Genomic DNA, 18,623 nt, shown 5'->3' on the forward strand with positions numbered 1-18,623 from the left:
TCCTCTGCAGACAGGCTCTCTGTATCTGAGGACAGAAAACCTCACAAGAAAATGACTTCATTGTGGTCAAATTAGACAACACTGAATATTATGTTATTATTATCTCCGTCCTCACTTCTAGGGACTGGAACTACACAAAAGTACCTGCCCTATCCAGAATAGCCTCCTCTCTCACTTTAACAGTTGGGGCTGCTCTCCTTTCACCCTCCTCCATGGCTGTTAGCTAGCTACCTACAAATGCATTTGGAGTTTGTTTTTTTACAGTGATAAATACATCAAGATAGCCAGCTAATATGAAGTTAGTTAGCTTGAGATATTTAATTCACTTAGCTAGCTATCTATACCGTATGTAAAAGTTAGCTAGATAGCTAGCTAGCTACATTAGCAGCTCATTTGAGTTAGCCTGCACTGTAGCTAGTTAGCTAATAATACCTGTTTTTTTTACATTTTCAAAATGTATTTACTTCCTTGAATAGGTTCTCCTAGACATGTGGATGATTGGAAACAGGTCAGCAAACTGTGTTTGTCTCCTGAGCGTTTTAGAACATATTACTATTTACCTGTGAATAAATTCATGAAATGGAGAATGGATTAAACTATTTACCCATTTAATAACCAGACCTTCATACAAACTTGCTGTGCTGAATTCTTGACGCACAATCGAACATGCTGCTATATGCTGCCATATGCTGCCAGCACGCCCACAAGTGAGTCACAATGGGCGGCCTAAGCGTAAGAAATTACTAATTGCCTCTTATCCGCTCGTCATCCCCTTATGCCATAGTTTGTACATCCCAATTGTCATTACAAACCACATTTGTTTATGTAAGTCAGCCATATCAGCAATGTTTTTTTAAAGGCAGTAAATGAGGCTGAATTAACTGTTTCGCTGCCAGACAAGACTCCGCTGATAACCCGGTGTATCAGTGGTAAGGTGTTGGGACAACTTTATGTAGACCCTAACAGTTTGTGGGCACCGTTTGTCACAGATAATGTGCAATTAATGTATTGTTTAGTGTTGCTATCACGTTTCAGGAGATGACCCAGATGCAGACAGTGTCGAAGAAACAAAAGTGTATTACTAGAACAGGGGGGCAGGCAAAACGACAGGTCAAAGGGGCAGGCAGAGGTCAGTAATCCAGATCAGAGTCCATAAGGTGCAGAACGGCTGGCAGTGTCAGGGTCAGGGCAGGCAGAATGGTCAAAACTGGGAACGCTAGAAAACAGGAACTAGAAACAGACAGGAGCAAGGGGAAAACTGCTGGTAGGCTTGACGAACAAAACAAACTGGCAACTGACAGAGAACACAGGTATAAATACACTGGGGATAATGGGGGAGATGGGTGACACCTGGAGAGGGGTGGAGACAAGCACAAAGAAAAGTGAAACATCAGGGTGTGACAGTACCCCCCCCCCTTCCCAGTCAACCAGGAAACAGGAGACAAAGGGCTGTGAGATTGATCCTAGACACATGAAAAGTGGGATGTATACGGAGGATAAAGGGCAACAGAAGATGAACAGCATGATCTTGGAGATTGGGAAAGGACCAATAAACCTGGGGGAAAGTTTACGGTTTCAATGCAGTATTTTTATGCGTATTATATTGTTTTAAAGTGTACAAATCATTATGTAAAACCATGAGCTATTTTAAGAAACTCTGTGGCAATAACCATTTTTCCAAAATAAAATAAAAATCTGTTCTTATCAGTTCAATATCTGATATGTCCCTATCTGGGGACAATATATGAAATAGATTTTTCCACAGTGAAATAGGTTATACATAGCTGTGCCATTATTCAGAATTCGTAATTCGCGTGTATGAAATTTGAAGCCCCAAGCGGCTAAACCTGCCACGCTGAAAACATGCGCTTTATAATGTTTTGATTATATGACCAGGCTTTTATTTTACAATTTGTATCAGCAACGATCTGGAGCCATCCGTCAGTAATACCCACATACATGTATTTTAGCGATCATTTTGTACATGTAGCCTGTTGTAATCATTATGGAACTGTAGCAGGTTAAACGTGGAGCCTGGCGCACGGTTCACCATGACTGGACCGCTGTCATACAGTTCCACGATTAGTGACAATTAAAGTAGATTTATAGGACTGTAGTTCAACCGCTATTGGACACTTATTTTACACATTCCGATATTTCATGGATTGAATTTGAATATGACAACTTTCAGGATGAATCAAACCAGTGTACGTTTTATTCATCAATATACAGTATTTCGTGAGTAGATAGATGCTCTCCAACACAATAGGCCTATTGGTATTTTATGTGCATGATATGATGTTTGTTGTAGTGACTGAGTAAGCTTCATTGTAAAAGTGTGCCTCAAAAGTGTCATGTTTGCAAAAGTTTATTATGCTGAGCACACATTTAGGCAGCCGGGACCACAGGCCGGGACCACAGGCCGGGACCACAGGCCGGGACCACAGGGGACCACAGGCCAGGACCTCTCCGTAGGCTGGGACCGCAGGCCGGGACCGCAGGCCGGGACCTCTCCGTAGGCCGGGACCACAGGCCGGGACCGCTCCGTAGGCCGGGACCGCTCCGTAGGCCGGGACCACAGGCCGGGACCACTCCGTAGGCCGCCCTGTCGGTCTAGCTCTCACTGCAGTCCAGTGCCATGGACATCTTTGTAGTTTGGCCTCTAGTAATTTAGGAGGGCAACTTTATAAAGGCCTCCTCACAATGGCCTTATCATACAAGGCTCTATAGACAGATTTAAAAATAGATAGGCTATTTTTATTTCATACATTATTTGCGTTGATGATGTATGTAATGAAGTCGAGCGGTTCAACATTGAAATGCGTTTTAATTGAACACTGCTTCAGCTGCTGTTGGAAATGAAGAGGGGATGATTAGTATTGTCCTTTATTCAGCTGCTGTTGGAAGAGGGGATGATTAGTATTGTCCTTTATTCAGCTGCTGTTGGAAATGAAGAGGGGATGATTAGTATTGTCCTTTATTCAGCTGCTGTTGGAAGAGGGGATGATTAGTATTGTCCTTTATTCAGCTGTTGTTGGAAATGAAGAGGGGATGATTAGTATTGTCCTGTATTCAGCTGCTGTTGGAAATGAAGAGGGGATGATTAGTATTGTCCTTTATTCAGCTGCTGTTGGAAATGAAGAGGGGATGATTAGTATTGTCCTTTATTCAGCTGCTGTTGGAAATGAAGAGGGGATGATTAGTATTGTCCTTTATTCAGCTGCTGTTGGAAGAGGGGATGATTAGTATTGTCCTTTATTCAGCTGCTGTTGGAAGAGGGGATGATTAGTATTGTCCTTTATTCAGCTGCTGTTGGAAATGAAGAGGGATGATTAGTATTGTCCTTTATTCAGCTGCTGTTGGAAATGAAGAGGGGATGATTAGTATTGTCCTTTATTCAGCTGCTGTTGGAAATTAAGAGGGATGATTAGTATTGTCCTTTATTCAGCTGCTGTTGGAAATGAAGAGGGGATGATTAGTATTGTCCTTTATTCAGCTGCTGTTGGAAATGAAGAGGGGATGATTAGTATTGTCCTTTATTCAGCTGCTGTTGGAAGAGGGGATGATTAGTATTGTCCTTTATTCAGCTGCTGTTGGAAGAGGGGATGATTAGTATTGTCCTTTATTCAGCTGCTGTTGGAAATGAAGAGGGGATGATTAGTATTGTCCTTTATTCAGCTGCTGTTGGAAGAGGGGATGATTAGTATTGTCCTTTATTCAGCTGCTGTTGGAAATGAAGAGGGGATGATTAGTATTGTCCTTTATTCAGCTGCTGTTGGAAATGAAGAGGGGATGATTAGTATTGTCCTTTATTCAGCTGCTGTTGGAAATGAAGAGGGGATGATTAGTATTGTCCTTTATTCAGCTGCTGTTGGAAATGAAGAGGGGATGATTAGTATTGTCCTTTATTCAGCTGCTGTTGGAAATGAAGAGGGGATGATTAGTATTGTCCTTTATTCAGCTGCTGTTGGAAATGAAGAGGGGATGATTAGTATTGTCCTTTATTCAGCTGCTGTTGGAAATGAAGAGGGGATGATTAGTATTGTCCTTTATTCAGCTGGTGTTTGGAAATGAAGAGGGGATGATTAGTATTGTCCTTTATTCAGCTGCTGTTGGAAGAGGGGATGATTAGTATTGTCCTTTATTCAGCTGCTGTTGGAAATGAAGAGGGGATGATTAGTATTGTCCTTTATTCAGCTGCTGTTGGAAATGAAGAGGGGATGATTAGTATTGTCCTTTATTCAGCTGCTGTTGGAAGAGGGGATGATTAGTATTGTCCTTTATTCAGCTGCTGTTGGAAATGAAGAGGGGATGATTAGTATTGTCCTTTATTCAGCTGCTGTTGGAAATGAAGAGGGGATGATTAGTATTGTCCTTTATTCAGCTGCTGTTGGAAGAGGGATGATTAGTATTGTCTTATGACAGTAATTCATTTGATCATCATTTCCATTAGGGCACGCAACTCCAGGTAGTACCTCACTGTTCCAGTCTGTTTTCTTCCGTTTGATGCCAAATGAACATGACCCGGACAAGACTGAATAGCGGTGGAAGTAGACCATCTATACTGGTGATAAACGTCTCTACTTGTCTGTCATTTGAAAAAGAAAACACTAACCTTTTCCTGTTTCTGTTTCTCACTTAGTAAGACTGTGAGGGAGTTGCTGACTCTTTTCAAGTCTTCCACCTCCACTGGAACATAAGAGGTGCACAGTTAAAACATTATTTCATATAATACAGGGACACTGACTTCTCTAAATGTGTATTATTAAATGAATACTTACATGAGAGACAGAGGTCTCGAAACAAGGACTCCAGGAAGCCGGAATAGTGTTTTGAACTCTGGAAAGGTGATATCTTGTCTTTTAACAACTTTTCAAACTCTGTGAAGTCATCTTTAGAAGACGGGCTTATAGCATCAATTCCTTTTACGTTGTTGACGACACCTGATTTGAGAAGGAAAAATGATTTGAGCAGCAGGAAATGAAGCTTTTCAACAGGAAACTGTTGTTGACAATGTCTAAAACTCTTGATACTTTTAGCAAAATGTCTGGTTTATCCTAGATTCTCTGTAAAGCTTTCTATTAATCTGTAATATGTGTAGACTGTCAGCCTTGAATATTTATCATTCAACATACACTACATGACCAAAAGTATGTGGACACCTGCTCGTTGAACATCTCATTACAAAATCATGGGCATTAATATGGAGTTGGTCCCCCCTTTTGCTGCTATAACAGCCTCCACCCTTCTGGGAAGGCTTTCCACTAGATGTTGGAACATTACTGCAGGGGGACTTGCTTCCATTCAGACACAAGAGCGTTAGTGAGGTCGTGCGCTGATGTTGGGTGATTAGTAGTGTGTCTAATGCAGTGGGCATCATTGACCCTGGTCATGGACCCCCCTTCTTCTACGCTGCTGCTACTCTCTGTTTATGATTTATGCACAGTCACTTTAACTCTACCTACATGTATACATATTACCTCGACTAACCGGTGCCCCCGGCACATTGACTCTGTACCGGTACCCCCATATATAGCCTCGCTATGCTGCTGTTTAATTAGGCTGGGTTGTAGCAACCTCATGATGGGTATAGTGAAAAGTTGAGTATCATGTAGTAGCCTAAACCTCACTTTCAGGATGAATCAAACCAGTATCGTTTTTATTCATCAATATACAGTATTTTGTGCGTAATGGTATTTTATGTGCATGATATGAAGTTTGTTGTAGTGACTGAGTAAGCTTCATTGTAAAAGTATGCCTCAAAAGTGTCATGTTTGCAAAAGTTTATAATGCGAAGCACACATTTAGGCAGCCGGGACCACAGGCCGGGACCTCTCCTTAGGCCGAGACCTCTCCTTAGGCCGGGACCTCTCCTTAGGCCGGGACCACAGGCCGGGACCCCAGGCCGGGACCCCAGGCCGGGACCACTCCGTAGGCCGGGACCACAGGCCGGGACCCCAGGCCGGGACCACTCTGTAGGCCGGGACCTCTCCGTAGGCCGCACCGTCGGTCTAGCTCTCACTGCAGTCCAGTGCCATGGACATCTTTGAAGTTTGGCCTCTATAAGGTTTCCCTCCTAAATTACTAAAGGCCTCCTCACAATGGCCTTATCAAACAAGGCTCTATAGACAGATTTAAAAATATATAGGCTATTTTTATTTCATACATTATTTGCGTTGATGATGTATGTAATGAAGTCGAGCGGTTCAACATTCAAATGCGTTTTAATTGAACACACAGGACAGTTTGGACAAGGAGACGGTCGGTGGAAGTCTGGCGCCACCAAGTGGACAATTATTTTAGTTCCCTTGTGGCAGCAGTGTTGCTTCCAGAGATATTTTATAAAATATCAAATGTTACGTCAATATTATTATCTGCAAATTGTTTCTCCCACCCGTATTTGATAGATTATTATTCCAATTTATCTGTATATCTGGTTTTAACTCAAAAGGATTTGTCTCGTTTCCGATTGGAGGAGGCTGGATGACCACGTGATTTCGGATCCTACCAAAGTGTTACATTGTAACAGTGAAAAGTGTATTTTCCCGACGTTGATCAAATCCCAATCTATGCAGCATGTTTTACCAGCATCATCTTTGATATCTGGTGTAAAGTTTACAGAGCTCATTTTGGTGTACCCGTTATCGGATTTGACGTGTCGGAGAACGGCACCTTCCTCCCGAAAGCATTGCGGTATCGCTTCTCGGCCTTTTGGCTAAGATCAAGTGTAGTATCTGTTCTTATCAGTTTAATATCTGATACGTCCCCTATCTGGGGACCATATATTAAATTGATTTTTGGAATAGGGAGATGGAATAGGGGCTTGCTCCGTCCACTCCACGCATCGACCTGGTATTGCAGTACCTCCAGGAACGGTGCACCCCCTGCCGTTGTGAATATAAACCAGATCAAGTTGATAGGATCGTTCTTGGATTAGAATCATGTTGGTTATTGTGTTTGAGCTAGTCTGTCAATGCCTAGGAAGTGGTGGTCGGTCACCCAATAAATCAAAACAAATTCAATTTGTTTTTGACGCTTTTATGCCGTGTTTATGTGTATAAAATGATGTACAAAAATATAGATATTTACATGTTTATTCATTTAGTAGACGCTCTTATCCAGAGCGATTTACAGTAGTGAATGCATACATTTCATGCATTTTTTTTTTGTACTGGTCCTCCGTGGGAATCGAACCCACGATCCTGGCGTTGCAAACACCATGCTCTACCAACTGAGCCACACGGGACTAGATGACGCTGTTTTCAAAGGAAATGCAACAAAACTTCAAAAAGAAAAGGAGCTGTTTTCAAATGAAATGCAACAAAACATCTATTCTCTCTTACTCCGGGAGTGCAGAGTCACCAGATTAAAAACCATCTGTTACCTTAATCCGGTTTATATTCACAACGGCAGGGGGTGCACCGTTCCTGGAGGTACTGCAATACCAGGTCGATGCGTGGAGTGGACGGAGCAAGCCCCTATTCCATCTCCCTATTCCAAAAATCAATTTAATATATGGTCCCCAGATAGGGGACGTATCAGATATTAAACTGATAAGAACAGATACTACACTTGATCTTAGCCAAAAGGCCGAGAAGCGATACCGCAATGCTTTCGGGAGGAAGGTGCCGTTCTCCGACACGTCAAATCCGATAACGGGTACACCAAAATGAGCTCTGTAAACTTTACACCAGATATCAAAGATGATGCTGGTAAAACATGCTGCATAGATTGGGATTTGATCAACGTCGGGAAAATACACTTTTCACTGTTACAAAGTAACACATTGGTAGGATCCGAAATCACGTGGTCATCCAGCCTCCTCCAATCGGAAACGAGACAAATCCTTTTTGAGTTAAAACCAGATATACAGATAAATTGGAATAATAATCTATCAAATACGGGTGGGAGAAACAATTTGCAGATAATAATATTGACGTAACATTTGATATTTTATAAAATATCTCTGGAAGCAACACTGCTGCCACAAGGGAACTAAAATAATTGTCCACTTGGTGGCGCCAGACTTCCACCGACCGTCTCCTTGTCCAAACTGTCCTGTGTGTTCAATTAAAACGCATTTGAATGTTGAACCACTCGACTTCATTACATACATCATCAACGCAAATAATGTATGAAATAAAAATAGCCTATATATTTTTAAATCTGTCTATAGAGCCTTGTTTGATAAGGCCATTGTGAGGAGGCCTTTAGTAATTTAGGAGGGAAACCTTATAGAGGCCAAACTTCAAAGATGTCCATGGCACTGGACTGCAGTGAGAGCTAGACCGACGGTGCGGCCTACGGAGAGGTCCCGGCCTACAGAGTGGTCCCGGCCTGGGGTCCCGGCCTGTGGTCCCGGCCTACGGAGTGGTCCCGGCCTGGGGTCCCGGCCTGGGGTCCCGGCCTGTGGTCCCGGCCTAAGGAGAGGTCCCGGCCTAAGGAGAGGTCCCAGCCTAAGGAGAGGTCCCGGCCTGTGGTCCCGGCTGCCTAAATGTGTGCTTCGCATTATAAACTTTTGCAAACATGACACTTTTGAGGCATACTTTTACAATGAAGCTTACTCAGTCACTACAACAAACTTCATATCATGCACATAAAATACCATTACGCACAAAATACTGTATATTGATGAATAAAAACGATACTGGTTTGATTCATCCTGAAAGTGAGGTTTAGGCTACTACATGATACTCAACTTTTCACTATACCCATCATGAGGTTGCTACAACCCAGCCTAATTAAACAGCAGCATAGCGAGGCTATATATGGGGGGTACCGGTACAGAGTCAATGTGCCGGGGGCACCGGTTAGTCGAGGTAATATGTATACATGTAGGTAGAGTTAAAGTGACTGTGCATAAATCATAAACAGAGAGTAGCAGCAGCGTAGAAGAAGGGGGTCCATGACCAGGGTCAATGATGCCCACTGCATTAGACACACTACTAATCACCCAACATCAGCGCCCGACCTCACTAACGCTCTTGTGTCTGAATGGAAGCAAGTCCCCCTGCAGTAATGTTCCAACATCTAGTGGAAAGCCTTCCCAGAAGGGTGGAGGCTGTTATAGCAGCAAAAGGGGGGGACCAACTCCATATTAATGCCCATGATTTTGTAATGAGATGTTCAACGAGCAGGTGTCCACATACTTTTGGTCATGTAGTGTATGTTGAATGATAAATATTCAAGGCTGACAGTCTACACATATTACAGATTAATAGAAAGCTTTACAGAGAATCTAGGATAAACCAGACATTTTGCTAAAAGTATCAAGAGTTTTAGACATTGTCAACAACAGTTTCCTGTTGAAAAGCTTCATATCCTGCTGCTCAAATCATTTTTCCTTCTCAAATCAGGTGTCGTCAACAACGTAAAAGGAATTGATGCTATAAGCCCGTCTTCTAAAGATGACTTCACAGAGTTTGAAAAGTTGTTAAAAGACAAGATATCACCTTTCCAGAGTTCAAAACACTATTCCGGCTTCCTGGAGTCCTTGTTTCGAGACCTCTGTCTCTCATGTAAGTATTCATTTAATAATACACATTTAGAGAAGTCAGTGTCCCTGTATTATATGAAATAATGTTTTAACTGTGCACCTCTTATGTTCCAGTGGAGGTGGAAGACTTGAAAAGAGTCAGCAACTCCCTCACAGTCTTACTAAGTGAGAAACAGAAACAGGAAAAGGTTAGTGTTTTCTTTTTCAAATGACAGACAAGTAGAGACGTTTATCACCAGTATAGATGGTCTACTTCCACCGCTATTCAGTCTTGTCCGGGTCATGTTCATTTGGCATCAAACGGAAGAAAACAGACTGGAACAGTGAGGTACTACCTGGAGTTGCGTGCCCTAATGGAAATGATGATCAAATGAGTTACTGTCATAAGACAATACTAATCATCCCCTCTTCATTTCCAACAGCAGCTGAATAAAGGACAATACTAATCATCCCCTCTTCCAACAGCAGCTGAATAAAGGACAATACTAATCATCCCCTCTTCATTTCCAACAGCAGCTGAATAAAGGACAATACTAATCATCCCCTCTTCATTTCCAACAGCAGCTGAATAAAGGACAATACTAATCATCCCCTCTTCATTTCCAACAGCAGCTGAATAAAGGACAATACTAATCATCCCCTCTTCCAACAGCAGCTGAATAAAGGACAATACTAATCATCCCCTCTTCATTTCCAACAGCAGCTGAATAAAGGACAATACTAATCATCCCCTCTTCCAACAGCAGCTGAATAAAGGACAATACTAATCATCCCCTCTTCATTTCCAACAGCAGCTGAATAAAGGACAATACTAATCATCCCCTCTTCATTTCCAACAGCAGCTGAATAAAGGACAATACTAATCATCCCCTCTTCATTTCCAACAGCAGCTGAATACAGGACAATACTAATCATCCCCTCTTCATTTCCAACAGCAGCTGAATAAAGGACAATACTAATCATCCCCTCTTCCAACAGCAGCTGAATAAAGGACAATACTAATCATCCCCTGTTCATTTCCAACAGCAGCTGAATAAAGGACAATACTAATCATCCCCTCTTCATTTCCAACAGCAGCTGAATAAAGGACAATACTAATCATCCCCTCTTCCAACAGCAGCTGAATAAAGGACAATACTAATCATCCCCTCTTCATTTCCAACAGCAGCTGAATAAAGGACAATACTAATCATCCCCTCTTCATTTCCAACAGCAGCTGAATAAAGGACAATACTAATCATCCCCTCTTCATTTCCAACAGCAGCTGAATAAAGGACAATACTAATCATCCCCTCTTCCAACAGCAGCTGAATAAAGGACAATACTAATCATCCCTCTTCATTTCCAACAGCAGCTGAATAAAGGACAATACTAATCATCCCCTCTTCCAACAGCAGCTGAATAAAGGACAATACTAATCATCCCCTCTTCCAACAGCAGCTGAATAAAGGACAATACTAATCATCCCCTCTTCATTTCCAACAGCAGCTGAATAAAGGACAATACTAATCATCCCCTCTTCCAACAGCAGCTGAATAAAGGACAATACTAATCATCCCCTCTTCATTTCCAACAGCAGCTGAATAAAGGACAATACTAATCATCCCCTCTTCATTTCCAACAGCAGCTGAATAAAGGACAATACTAATCATCCCCTCTTCCAACAGCAGCTGAATAAAGGACAATACTAATCATCCCCTCTTCCAACAGCAGCTGAATAAAGGACAATACTAATCATCCCCTCTTCATTTCCAACAGCAGCTGAATAAAGGACAATACTAATCATCCCCTCTTCCAACAGCAGCTGAATAAAGGACAATACTAATCATCCCCTCTTCCAACAGCAGCTGAATAAAGGACAATACTAATCATCCCCTCTTCATTTCCAACAGCAGCTGAATAAAGGACAATACTAATCATCCCCTCTTCCAACAGCAGCTGAATAAAGGACAATACTAATCATCCCCTCTTCATTTCCAACAGCAGCTGAATAAAGGACAATACTAATCATCCCCTCTTCATTTCCAACAGCAGCTGAATAAAAGACAATACTAATCATCCCCTCTTCATTTCCAACAGCAGCTGAATAAAGGACAATACTAATCATCCCCTCTTCATTTCCAACAGCAGCTGAATAAAGGACAATACTAATCATCCCCTCTTCATTTCCAACAGCAGCTGAATAAAGGACAATACTAATCATCCCCTCTTCATTTCCAACAGCAGCTGAATAAAGGACAATACTAATCATCCCCTCTTCATTTCCAACAGCAGCTGAATACAGGACAATACTAATCATCCCCTCTTCATTTCCAACAGCAGCTGAATAAAGGACAATACTAATCATCCCCTCTTCCAACAGCAGCTGAATAAAGGACAATACTAATCATCCCCTCTTCATTTCCAACAGCAGCTGAATAAAGGACAATACTAATCATCCCCTCTTCATTTCCAACAGCAGCTCAATAAAGGACAATACTAATCATCCCCTCTTCCAACAGCAGCTGAATAAAGGACAATACTAATCATCCCCTCTTCATTTCCAACAGCAGCTGAATAAAGGACAATACTAATCATCCCCTCTTCATTTCCAACAGCAGCTGAATAAAGGACAATACTAATCATCCCCTCTTCATTTCCAACAGCAGCTGAATAAAGGACAATACTAATCATCCCCTCTTCCAACAGCAGCTGAATAAAGGACAATACTAATCATCCCTCTTCATTTCCAACAGCAGCTGAATAAAGGACAATACTAATCATCCCCTCTTCCAACAGCAGCTGAATAAAGGACAATACTAATCATCCCCTCTTCCAACAGCAGCTGAATAAAGGACAATACTAATCATCCCCTCTTCATTTCCAACAGCAGCTGAATAAAGGACAATACTAATCATCCCCTCTTCCAACAGCAGCTGAATAAAGGACAATACTAATCATCCCCTCTTCATTTCCAACAGCAGCTGAATAAAGGACAATACTAATCATCCCCTCTTCATTTCCAACAGCAGCTGAATAAAGGACAATACTAATCATCCCCTCTTCCAACAGCAGCTGAATAAAGGACAATACTAATCATCCCCTCTTCCAACAGCAGCTGAATAAAGGACAATACTAATCATCCCCTCTTCATTTCCAACACCAGCTGAATAAAGGACAATACTAATCATCCCCTCTTCCAACAGCAGCTGAATAAAGGACAATACTAATCATCCCCTCTTCCAACAGCAGCTGAATAAAGGACAATACTAATCATCCCCTCTTCCAACAGCAGCTGAATAAAGGACAATACTAATCATCCCCTCTTCCAACAGCAGCTGAATAAAGGACAATACTAATCATCCCCTCTTCATTTCCAACAGCAGCTGAATAAAGGACAATACTAATCATCCCCTCTTCATTTCCAACAGCAGCTGAATAAAGGACAATACTAATCATCCCTCTTCATTTCCAAAAGCAGCTGAATAAAGGACAATACTAATCATCCCCTCTTCCAACAGCAGCTGAATAAAGGACAATACTAATCATCCCTCTTCCAACAGCAGCTGAATAAAGGACAATACTAATCATCCCCTCTTCATTTCCAACAGCAGCTGAATAAAGGACAATACTAATCATCCCCTCTTCATTTCCAACAGCAGCTGAATAAAGGACAATACTAATCATCCCCTCTTCATTTCCAACAGCAGCTGAATAAAGGACAATACTAATCATCCCCTCTTCATTTCCAACAGCAGCTGAATAAAGGACAATACTAATCATCCCCTCTTCCAACAGCAGCTGAATAAAGGACAATACTAATCATCCCTCTTCCAACAGCAGCTGAATAAAGGACAATACTAATCATCCCCTCTTCATTTCCAACAGCAGCTGAATAAAGGACAATACTAATCATCCCCTCTTCCAACAGCAGCTGAATAAAGGACAATACTAATCATCCCTCTTCCAACAGCAGCTGAATAAAGGACAATACTAATCATCCCCTCTTCATTTCCAACAGCAGCTGAATAAAGGACAATACTAATCATCCCCTCTTCCAACAGCAGCTGAATAAAGGACAATACTAATCATCCCCTCTTCCAACAGCAGCTGAATAAAGGACAATACTAATCATCCCCTCTTCCAACAGCAGCTGAATAAAGGACAATACTAATCATCCCCTCTTCCAACAGCAGCTGAATAAAGGACAATACTAATCATCCCCTCTTCATTTCCAACAGCAGCTGAATAAAGGACAATACTAATCATCCCCTCTTCATTTCCAACAGCAGCTGAATAAAGGACAATACTAATCATCCCTCTTCATTTCCAAAAGCAGCTGAATAAAGGACAATACTAATCATCCCCTCTTCCAACAGCAGCTGAATAAAGGACAATACTAATCATCCCTCTTCCAACAGCAGCTGAATAAAGGACAATACTAATCATCCCCTCTTCATTTCCAACAGCAGCTGAATAAAGGACAATACTAATCATCCCCTCTTCATTTCCAACAGCAGCTGAATAAAGGACAATACTAATCATCCCCTCTTCATTTCCAACAGCAGCTGAATAAAGGACAATACTAATCATCCCCTCTTCATTTCCAACAGCAGCTGAATAAAGGACAATACTAATCATCCCCTCTTCCAACAGCAGCTGAATAAAGGACAATACTAATCATCCCTCTTCCAACAGCAGCTGAATAAAGGACAATACTAATCATCCCCTCTTCATTTCCAACAGCAGCTGAATAAAGGACAATACTAATCATCCCCTCTTCCAACAGCAGCTGAATAAAGGACAATACTAATCATCCCTCTTCCAACAGCAGCTGAATAAAGGACAATACTAATCATCCCCTCTTCATTTCCAACAGCAGCTGAATAAAGGACAATACTAATCATCCCCTCTTCCAACAGCAGCTGAATAAAGGACAATACTAATCATCCCCTCTTCCAACAGCAGCTGAATAAAGGACAATACTAATCATCCCCTCTTCCAACAGCAGCTGAATAAAGGACAATACTAATCATCCCCTCTTCCAACAGCAGCTGAATAAAGGACAATACTAATCATCCCCTCTTCCAACAGCAGCTGAATAAAGGACAATACTAATCATCCCCTCTTCCAACAGCAGCTGAATAAAGGACAATACTAATCATCCCCTCTTCCAACAGCAGCTGAATAAAGGACAATACTAATCATCCCCTCTTCCAACAGCAGCTGAATAAAGGACAATACTAATCATCCCCTCTTCATTTCCAACAGCAGCTGAATAAAGGACAATACTAATCATCCCCTCTTCCAACAGCTGCGAATAAAGGACAATACTAATCATCCCCTCTTCCAACAGCAGCTGAATAAAGGACAATACTAATCATCCCCTCTTCCAACAGCAGCTGAATAAAGGCCAATACTAATCATCCCCTCTTCCAACAGCAGCTGAATAAAGGACAATACTAATCATCCCCTCTTCCAACAGCAGCTGAATAAAGGACAATACTAATCATCCCCTCTTCCAACAGCAGCTGAATAAAGGACAATACTAATCATCCCCTCTTCCAACAGCAGCTGAATAAAGGACAATACTAATCATCCCCTCTTCCAACAGCAGCTGAATAAAGGACAACACTAATCATCCCCTCTTCCAACAGCAGCTGAATAAAGGACAATACTAATCATCCCCTCTTCCAACAGCAGCTGAATAAAGGACAATACTAATCATCCCCTCTTCCAACAGCAGCTGAATAAAGGACAATACTAATCATCCCCTCTTCCAACAGCAGCTGAATAAAGGACAATACTAATCATCCCCTCTTCCAACAGCAGCTGAATAAAGGACAATACTAATCATCCCCCCTTCATTTCCAACAGCAGCTGAATAAAGGACAATACTAATCATCCCCTCTTCCAACATCAGCTGAATAAAGGACAATACTAATCATCCCCTCTTCCAACAGCAGCTGAATAAAGGACAATACTAATCATCCCCTCTTCCAACAGCAGCTGAATAAAGGACAATACTAATCATCCCCTCTTCCAACAGCAGCTGAATAAAGGACAATACTAATCATCCCCTCTTCCAACAGCAGCTGAATAAAGGACAATACTAATCATCCCCTCTTCCAACAGCAGCTGAATAAAGGACAATACTAATCATCCCCTCTTCCAACAGCAGCTGAATAAAGGACAATACTAATCATCCCCTCTTCCAACAGCAGCTGAATAAAGGACAATACTAATCATCCCCTCTTCATTTCCAACAGCAGCTGAATAAAGGACAATACTAATCATCCCCTCTTCCAACAGCAGCTGAATAAAGGACAATACTAATCATCCCCTCTTCCAACAGCAGCTGAATAAAGGACAATACTAATCATCCCCTCTTCCAACAGCAGCTGAATAAAGGACAATACTAATCATCCCCTCTTCCAACAGCAGCTGAATAAAGGACAATACTAATCATCCCCTCTTCCAACAGCAGCTGAATAAAGGACAATACTAATCATCCCCTCTTCCAACAGCAGCTGAATAAAAGACAATACTAATCATCCCCTCTTCCAACAGCAGCTGAATAAAGGACAATACTAATCATCCCCTCTTCCAACAGCAGCTGAATAAAGGAAAGAAGAAGAAGAAAGGCCTGGTTTCTGCCGGAGGGATGAAGTCCAAGATGAAGGATGACCTAGCGGACTACGGCGAGTTCGATGGAGGTTACGTACAAGACTTCGAGGACTTCATGTGACGTGACACCAACCGAGTGCTGCGTCTCAAACGGCACCCTGTTCCCTATGTAGAACCCTTTTTATATAGGGGATAGGGTGGCATTTAGTAGGCTTCCACTGTCTGTCCCCCATTCCCTCTCCACTCTGCTCCACCCAACCCCCTCAGAGCATGACTAAAGATTGATTACTTCTAGTTGTAAGGAGGGTAATATTGCCCTGAACATCCTTCCCCCTGCAATATTTGAATTTTCCAGGAAAATAATACAAAATGTTACTTTAAAGTAATTTTAAGGCTAGGAAGTCAATGTGTGAACATAGGCCCATATACTGCTGAAATGAACATGATGTAACCATAATCTTAACTGTCAGTGTATTTTAATGGAGAAATGATGGAGCTGAAAATAATCTGTTATGTAGCGTTTCAATAAAGAGCCCGTAGGGTACTACTCCGTGCCAGTTAGAAAACACAGCGCTGAACATTTCATCCTGGGCCTGTGTTCACAAAGCGTCTGGGTAGATATGCTGATCTAGGATCAGGTGCCGCCCACTCTTATTCATTATGATCAGACAAGGCTAAACTGATCCTAGAACAGCACTGCTACGCTGAGAAACCCAGTACAATCACTTCCACTGAGTTGAAGCAACAATCATTCTAGGTCACCAAGGCATTTCTAGTCGATCGTCAAACATTTCTGTAAAAAACCCAATGATAAAGCTTCGTGTTCCTATTTGTTTCATTAGTCTCGGGCTGTTGGTGGTAGGTACAGCCAATTCAGCTGCCCTGCGCGCCGGGTAGGCAAACTGTTGCCATTTCATGTGTCTGAAGGTACGAACTCTGCCTTCCAGGTGGGCCTGGAGAGGAAATCAAGTGCACTATGTCTACCGCTGGCCAATCAGAATGCTCAGTTTACCGAGTCTGCAGTAACGTAGCAGGCAATAAAAAAAGGATACGGCAAAATTGATACTGTGACATTTCAAAACGTTTAAAACCATGACTAGAGAAAGAGCAGCTGTTTTTATCGGTGAGTTCATGTTTAAGTTCTTACTCAGGACTGTCAACACTTTGTTTTCAAAACTTGTATAAACCATAAAATGCACGTTCTTCCTATTTCCACTCAGCGCTACAACAAGCCCTGCGGCAGTAATGAATGAGGAGGAAAGTGTATCTATAGGCGTTGTTGTTATTATTAGTGGCTTGGGTCTTTTTTAATATCAAGGAATATTTCACTTTCTCTGTTCATAGGAGTAACAACATTAATTTGTGCATGAGGCAGAAATAATGAGGTGCGACTCGAGTTGCCATTAGCTGGAAGACGGTGTCCCTTGTTGGTCAGAGTCAGTGGAGGAAAGGGAGAGAGGAGGGATGTTGAGAGACGGACCCTCAGTCTGCTGCTCTCTCCCTCTGCTGAGACTGACCCTCGGTCTGCAGCTCTCTCTCTCTGCTGAGACTGACCCTCAGTCTGCTGCTCTCTCCCTCCGCTGAGACTGACCCTCAGTCTGCTGCTCTCTCCCTCCGCTGAGACTGACCCTCAGTCTGCTGCTCTCTACCTCTGCTGAGACGGTCCCTCAGTCTGCTGCTCTCTCCCTCCGCTGAGACTGACCCTCAGTCTGCTGCTCTCTCCCTCCGCTGAGACGGACCCTCAGTCTGCTGCTCTCTCCCTCCGCTGAGACTGACCCTCAGTCTGCTGCTCTCTCCCTCCGCTGAGACTGACCCTCAGTCTGCTGCTCTCTCCCTCTGCTGAGACTGACCCTCAGTCTGCTGCTCTCTCCCTCTGCTGAGACTGACCCTCAGATGCAGGCACCATTAGCCCAGTAAAATAAAAAGCTAATTATTTAAATGCATGCTCACTCAGCTGTGCCTCACAAGTAATACAACAATGGATCTATTACCGGTGGGATCATGTCGCCTACCTCAAATATTGAAATATAATTTAAAAAATGTCCAGAACAACAATGCATTGTCAGGTAAATTCAAGCAAAGCCAGTATGCGGTGATAATGTATTGGGCCAATAGCTTACTGCACAAACCTCATTGCTACAGAACTGTTTTTAATTGGTTAATGTTGAATAGGTTTACATTGTTTAAGTCACTACTTAGGGCTAGGCCCCTTTTTTTCTCAATTTCCGCCTGAATGACATGCCCAAAGTAAACTGCCTGTTGCTCAGGCCCTGAAGCCAGGATATGAATATAATTGGTACCATTGGAAGGAAAACACTTTGAAGTTTGTAGAAATGTTAAAATAATGTAGGAGACTATAACACAATAGATATGGTAGGAGAAAATCCAAAGAAAAACCAATTGATTTTTGAGAGACCATGCTCTTACAATGGCAATTATAAGGGCATACTCAATTCTAGCTCCCAGGATGCAATTCCTATGACTTCCTCAGGGTGTCAGCAGTCTATGTTCAAGGTTTCAG

General features: G+C 42.2%; 1 protein-coding gene, 1 long non-coding RNA gene and 3 other non-coding genes across 5 annotated transcripts; 3 read left to right on the forward strand and 2 right to left on the reverse strand.

Annotated features, from left to right (window-relative positions):
* Positions 1 to 1,668: 1,668 nt before the first annotated feature.
* On the forward strand, positions 1,669 to 1,851 carry LOC123724771 (U2 spliceosomal RNA). The gene has a single exon (XR_006757251.1). It is a non-coding gene; the product is annotated as a U2 spliceosomal RNA (small nuclear RNA).
* A 2,518-nt stretch (positions 1,852 to 4,369) lies between these two features.
* On the reverse strand, positions 4,370 to 5,180 carry LOC123724525 (uncharacterized). The gene is made up of 3 exons (XR_006757110.1): positions 4,782 to 5,180; positions 4,616 to 4,689; positions 4,370 to 4,387 (listed from the first exon to the last, which is right to left on the reverse strand). It is a non-coding gene; the product is annotated as an uncharacterized lncRNA (long non-coding RNA).
* A 1,515-nt stretch (positions 5,181 to 6,695) lies between these two features.
* On the forward strand, positions 6,696 to 6,886 carry LOC123724671 (U2 spliceosomal RNA). Its single transcript, XR_006757212.1, has one exon. It is a non-coding gene; the product is annotated as a U2 spliceosomal RNA (small nuclear RNA).
* A 525-nt stretch (positions 6,887 to 7,411) lies between these two features.
* LOC123724682 (U2 spliceosomal RNA) lies at positions 7,412 to 7,602 on the reverse strand. Its single transcript, XR_006757223.1, has one exon. It is a non-coding gene; the product is annotated as a U2 spliceosomal RNA (small nuclear RNA).
* Positions 7,603 to 7,608: 6 nt separating this feature from the next.
* Positions 7,609 to 16,469, forward strand: LOC123724593 (eukaryotic translation initiation factor 3 subunit J-A-like). Its single transcript, XM_045688764.1, has 4 exons — positions 7,609 to 7,625; positions 9,268 to 9,518; positions 9,611 to 9,684; positions 16,089 to 16,469. Exons 1-4 carry the CDS (start codon positions 7,609 to 7,611, stop codon positions 16,221 to 16,223), a joined length of 477 nt encoding a protein of 158 aa, XP_045544720.1. The 3' UTR covers positions 16,224 to 16,469.
* The last annotated feature ends 2,154 nt before the right edge of the window (positions 16,470 to 18,623 follow it).

This window comes from Salmo salar, chromosome ssa10 (genome assembly GCF_905237065.1).
Source record: "Salmo salar chromosome ssa10, Ssal_v3.1, whole genome shotgun sequence".
NCBI lineage: Eukaryota > Metazoa > Chordata > Actinopteri > Salmoniformes > Salmonidae > Salmo > Salmo salar.

Coding starts and splice junctions, on each gene's coding strand:
- LOC123724593 (XM_045688764.1), top strand. Junction 9,519..9,610: donor TCGAGACCTCTGTCTCTCAT/GTAAGTATTCAT, acceptor CTTATGTTCCAG/TGGAGGTGGAAGACTTGAAA. Junction 9,685..16,088: donor AGAAACAGAAACAGGAAAAG/GTTAGTGTTTTC, acceptor CTCTTCCAACAG/CAGCTGAATAAAGGAAAGAA.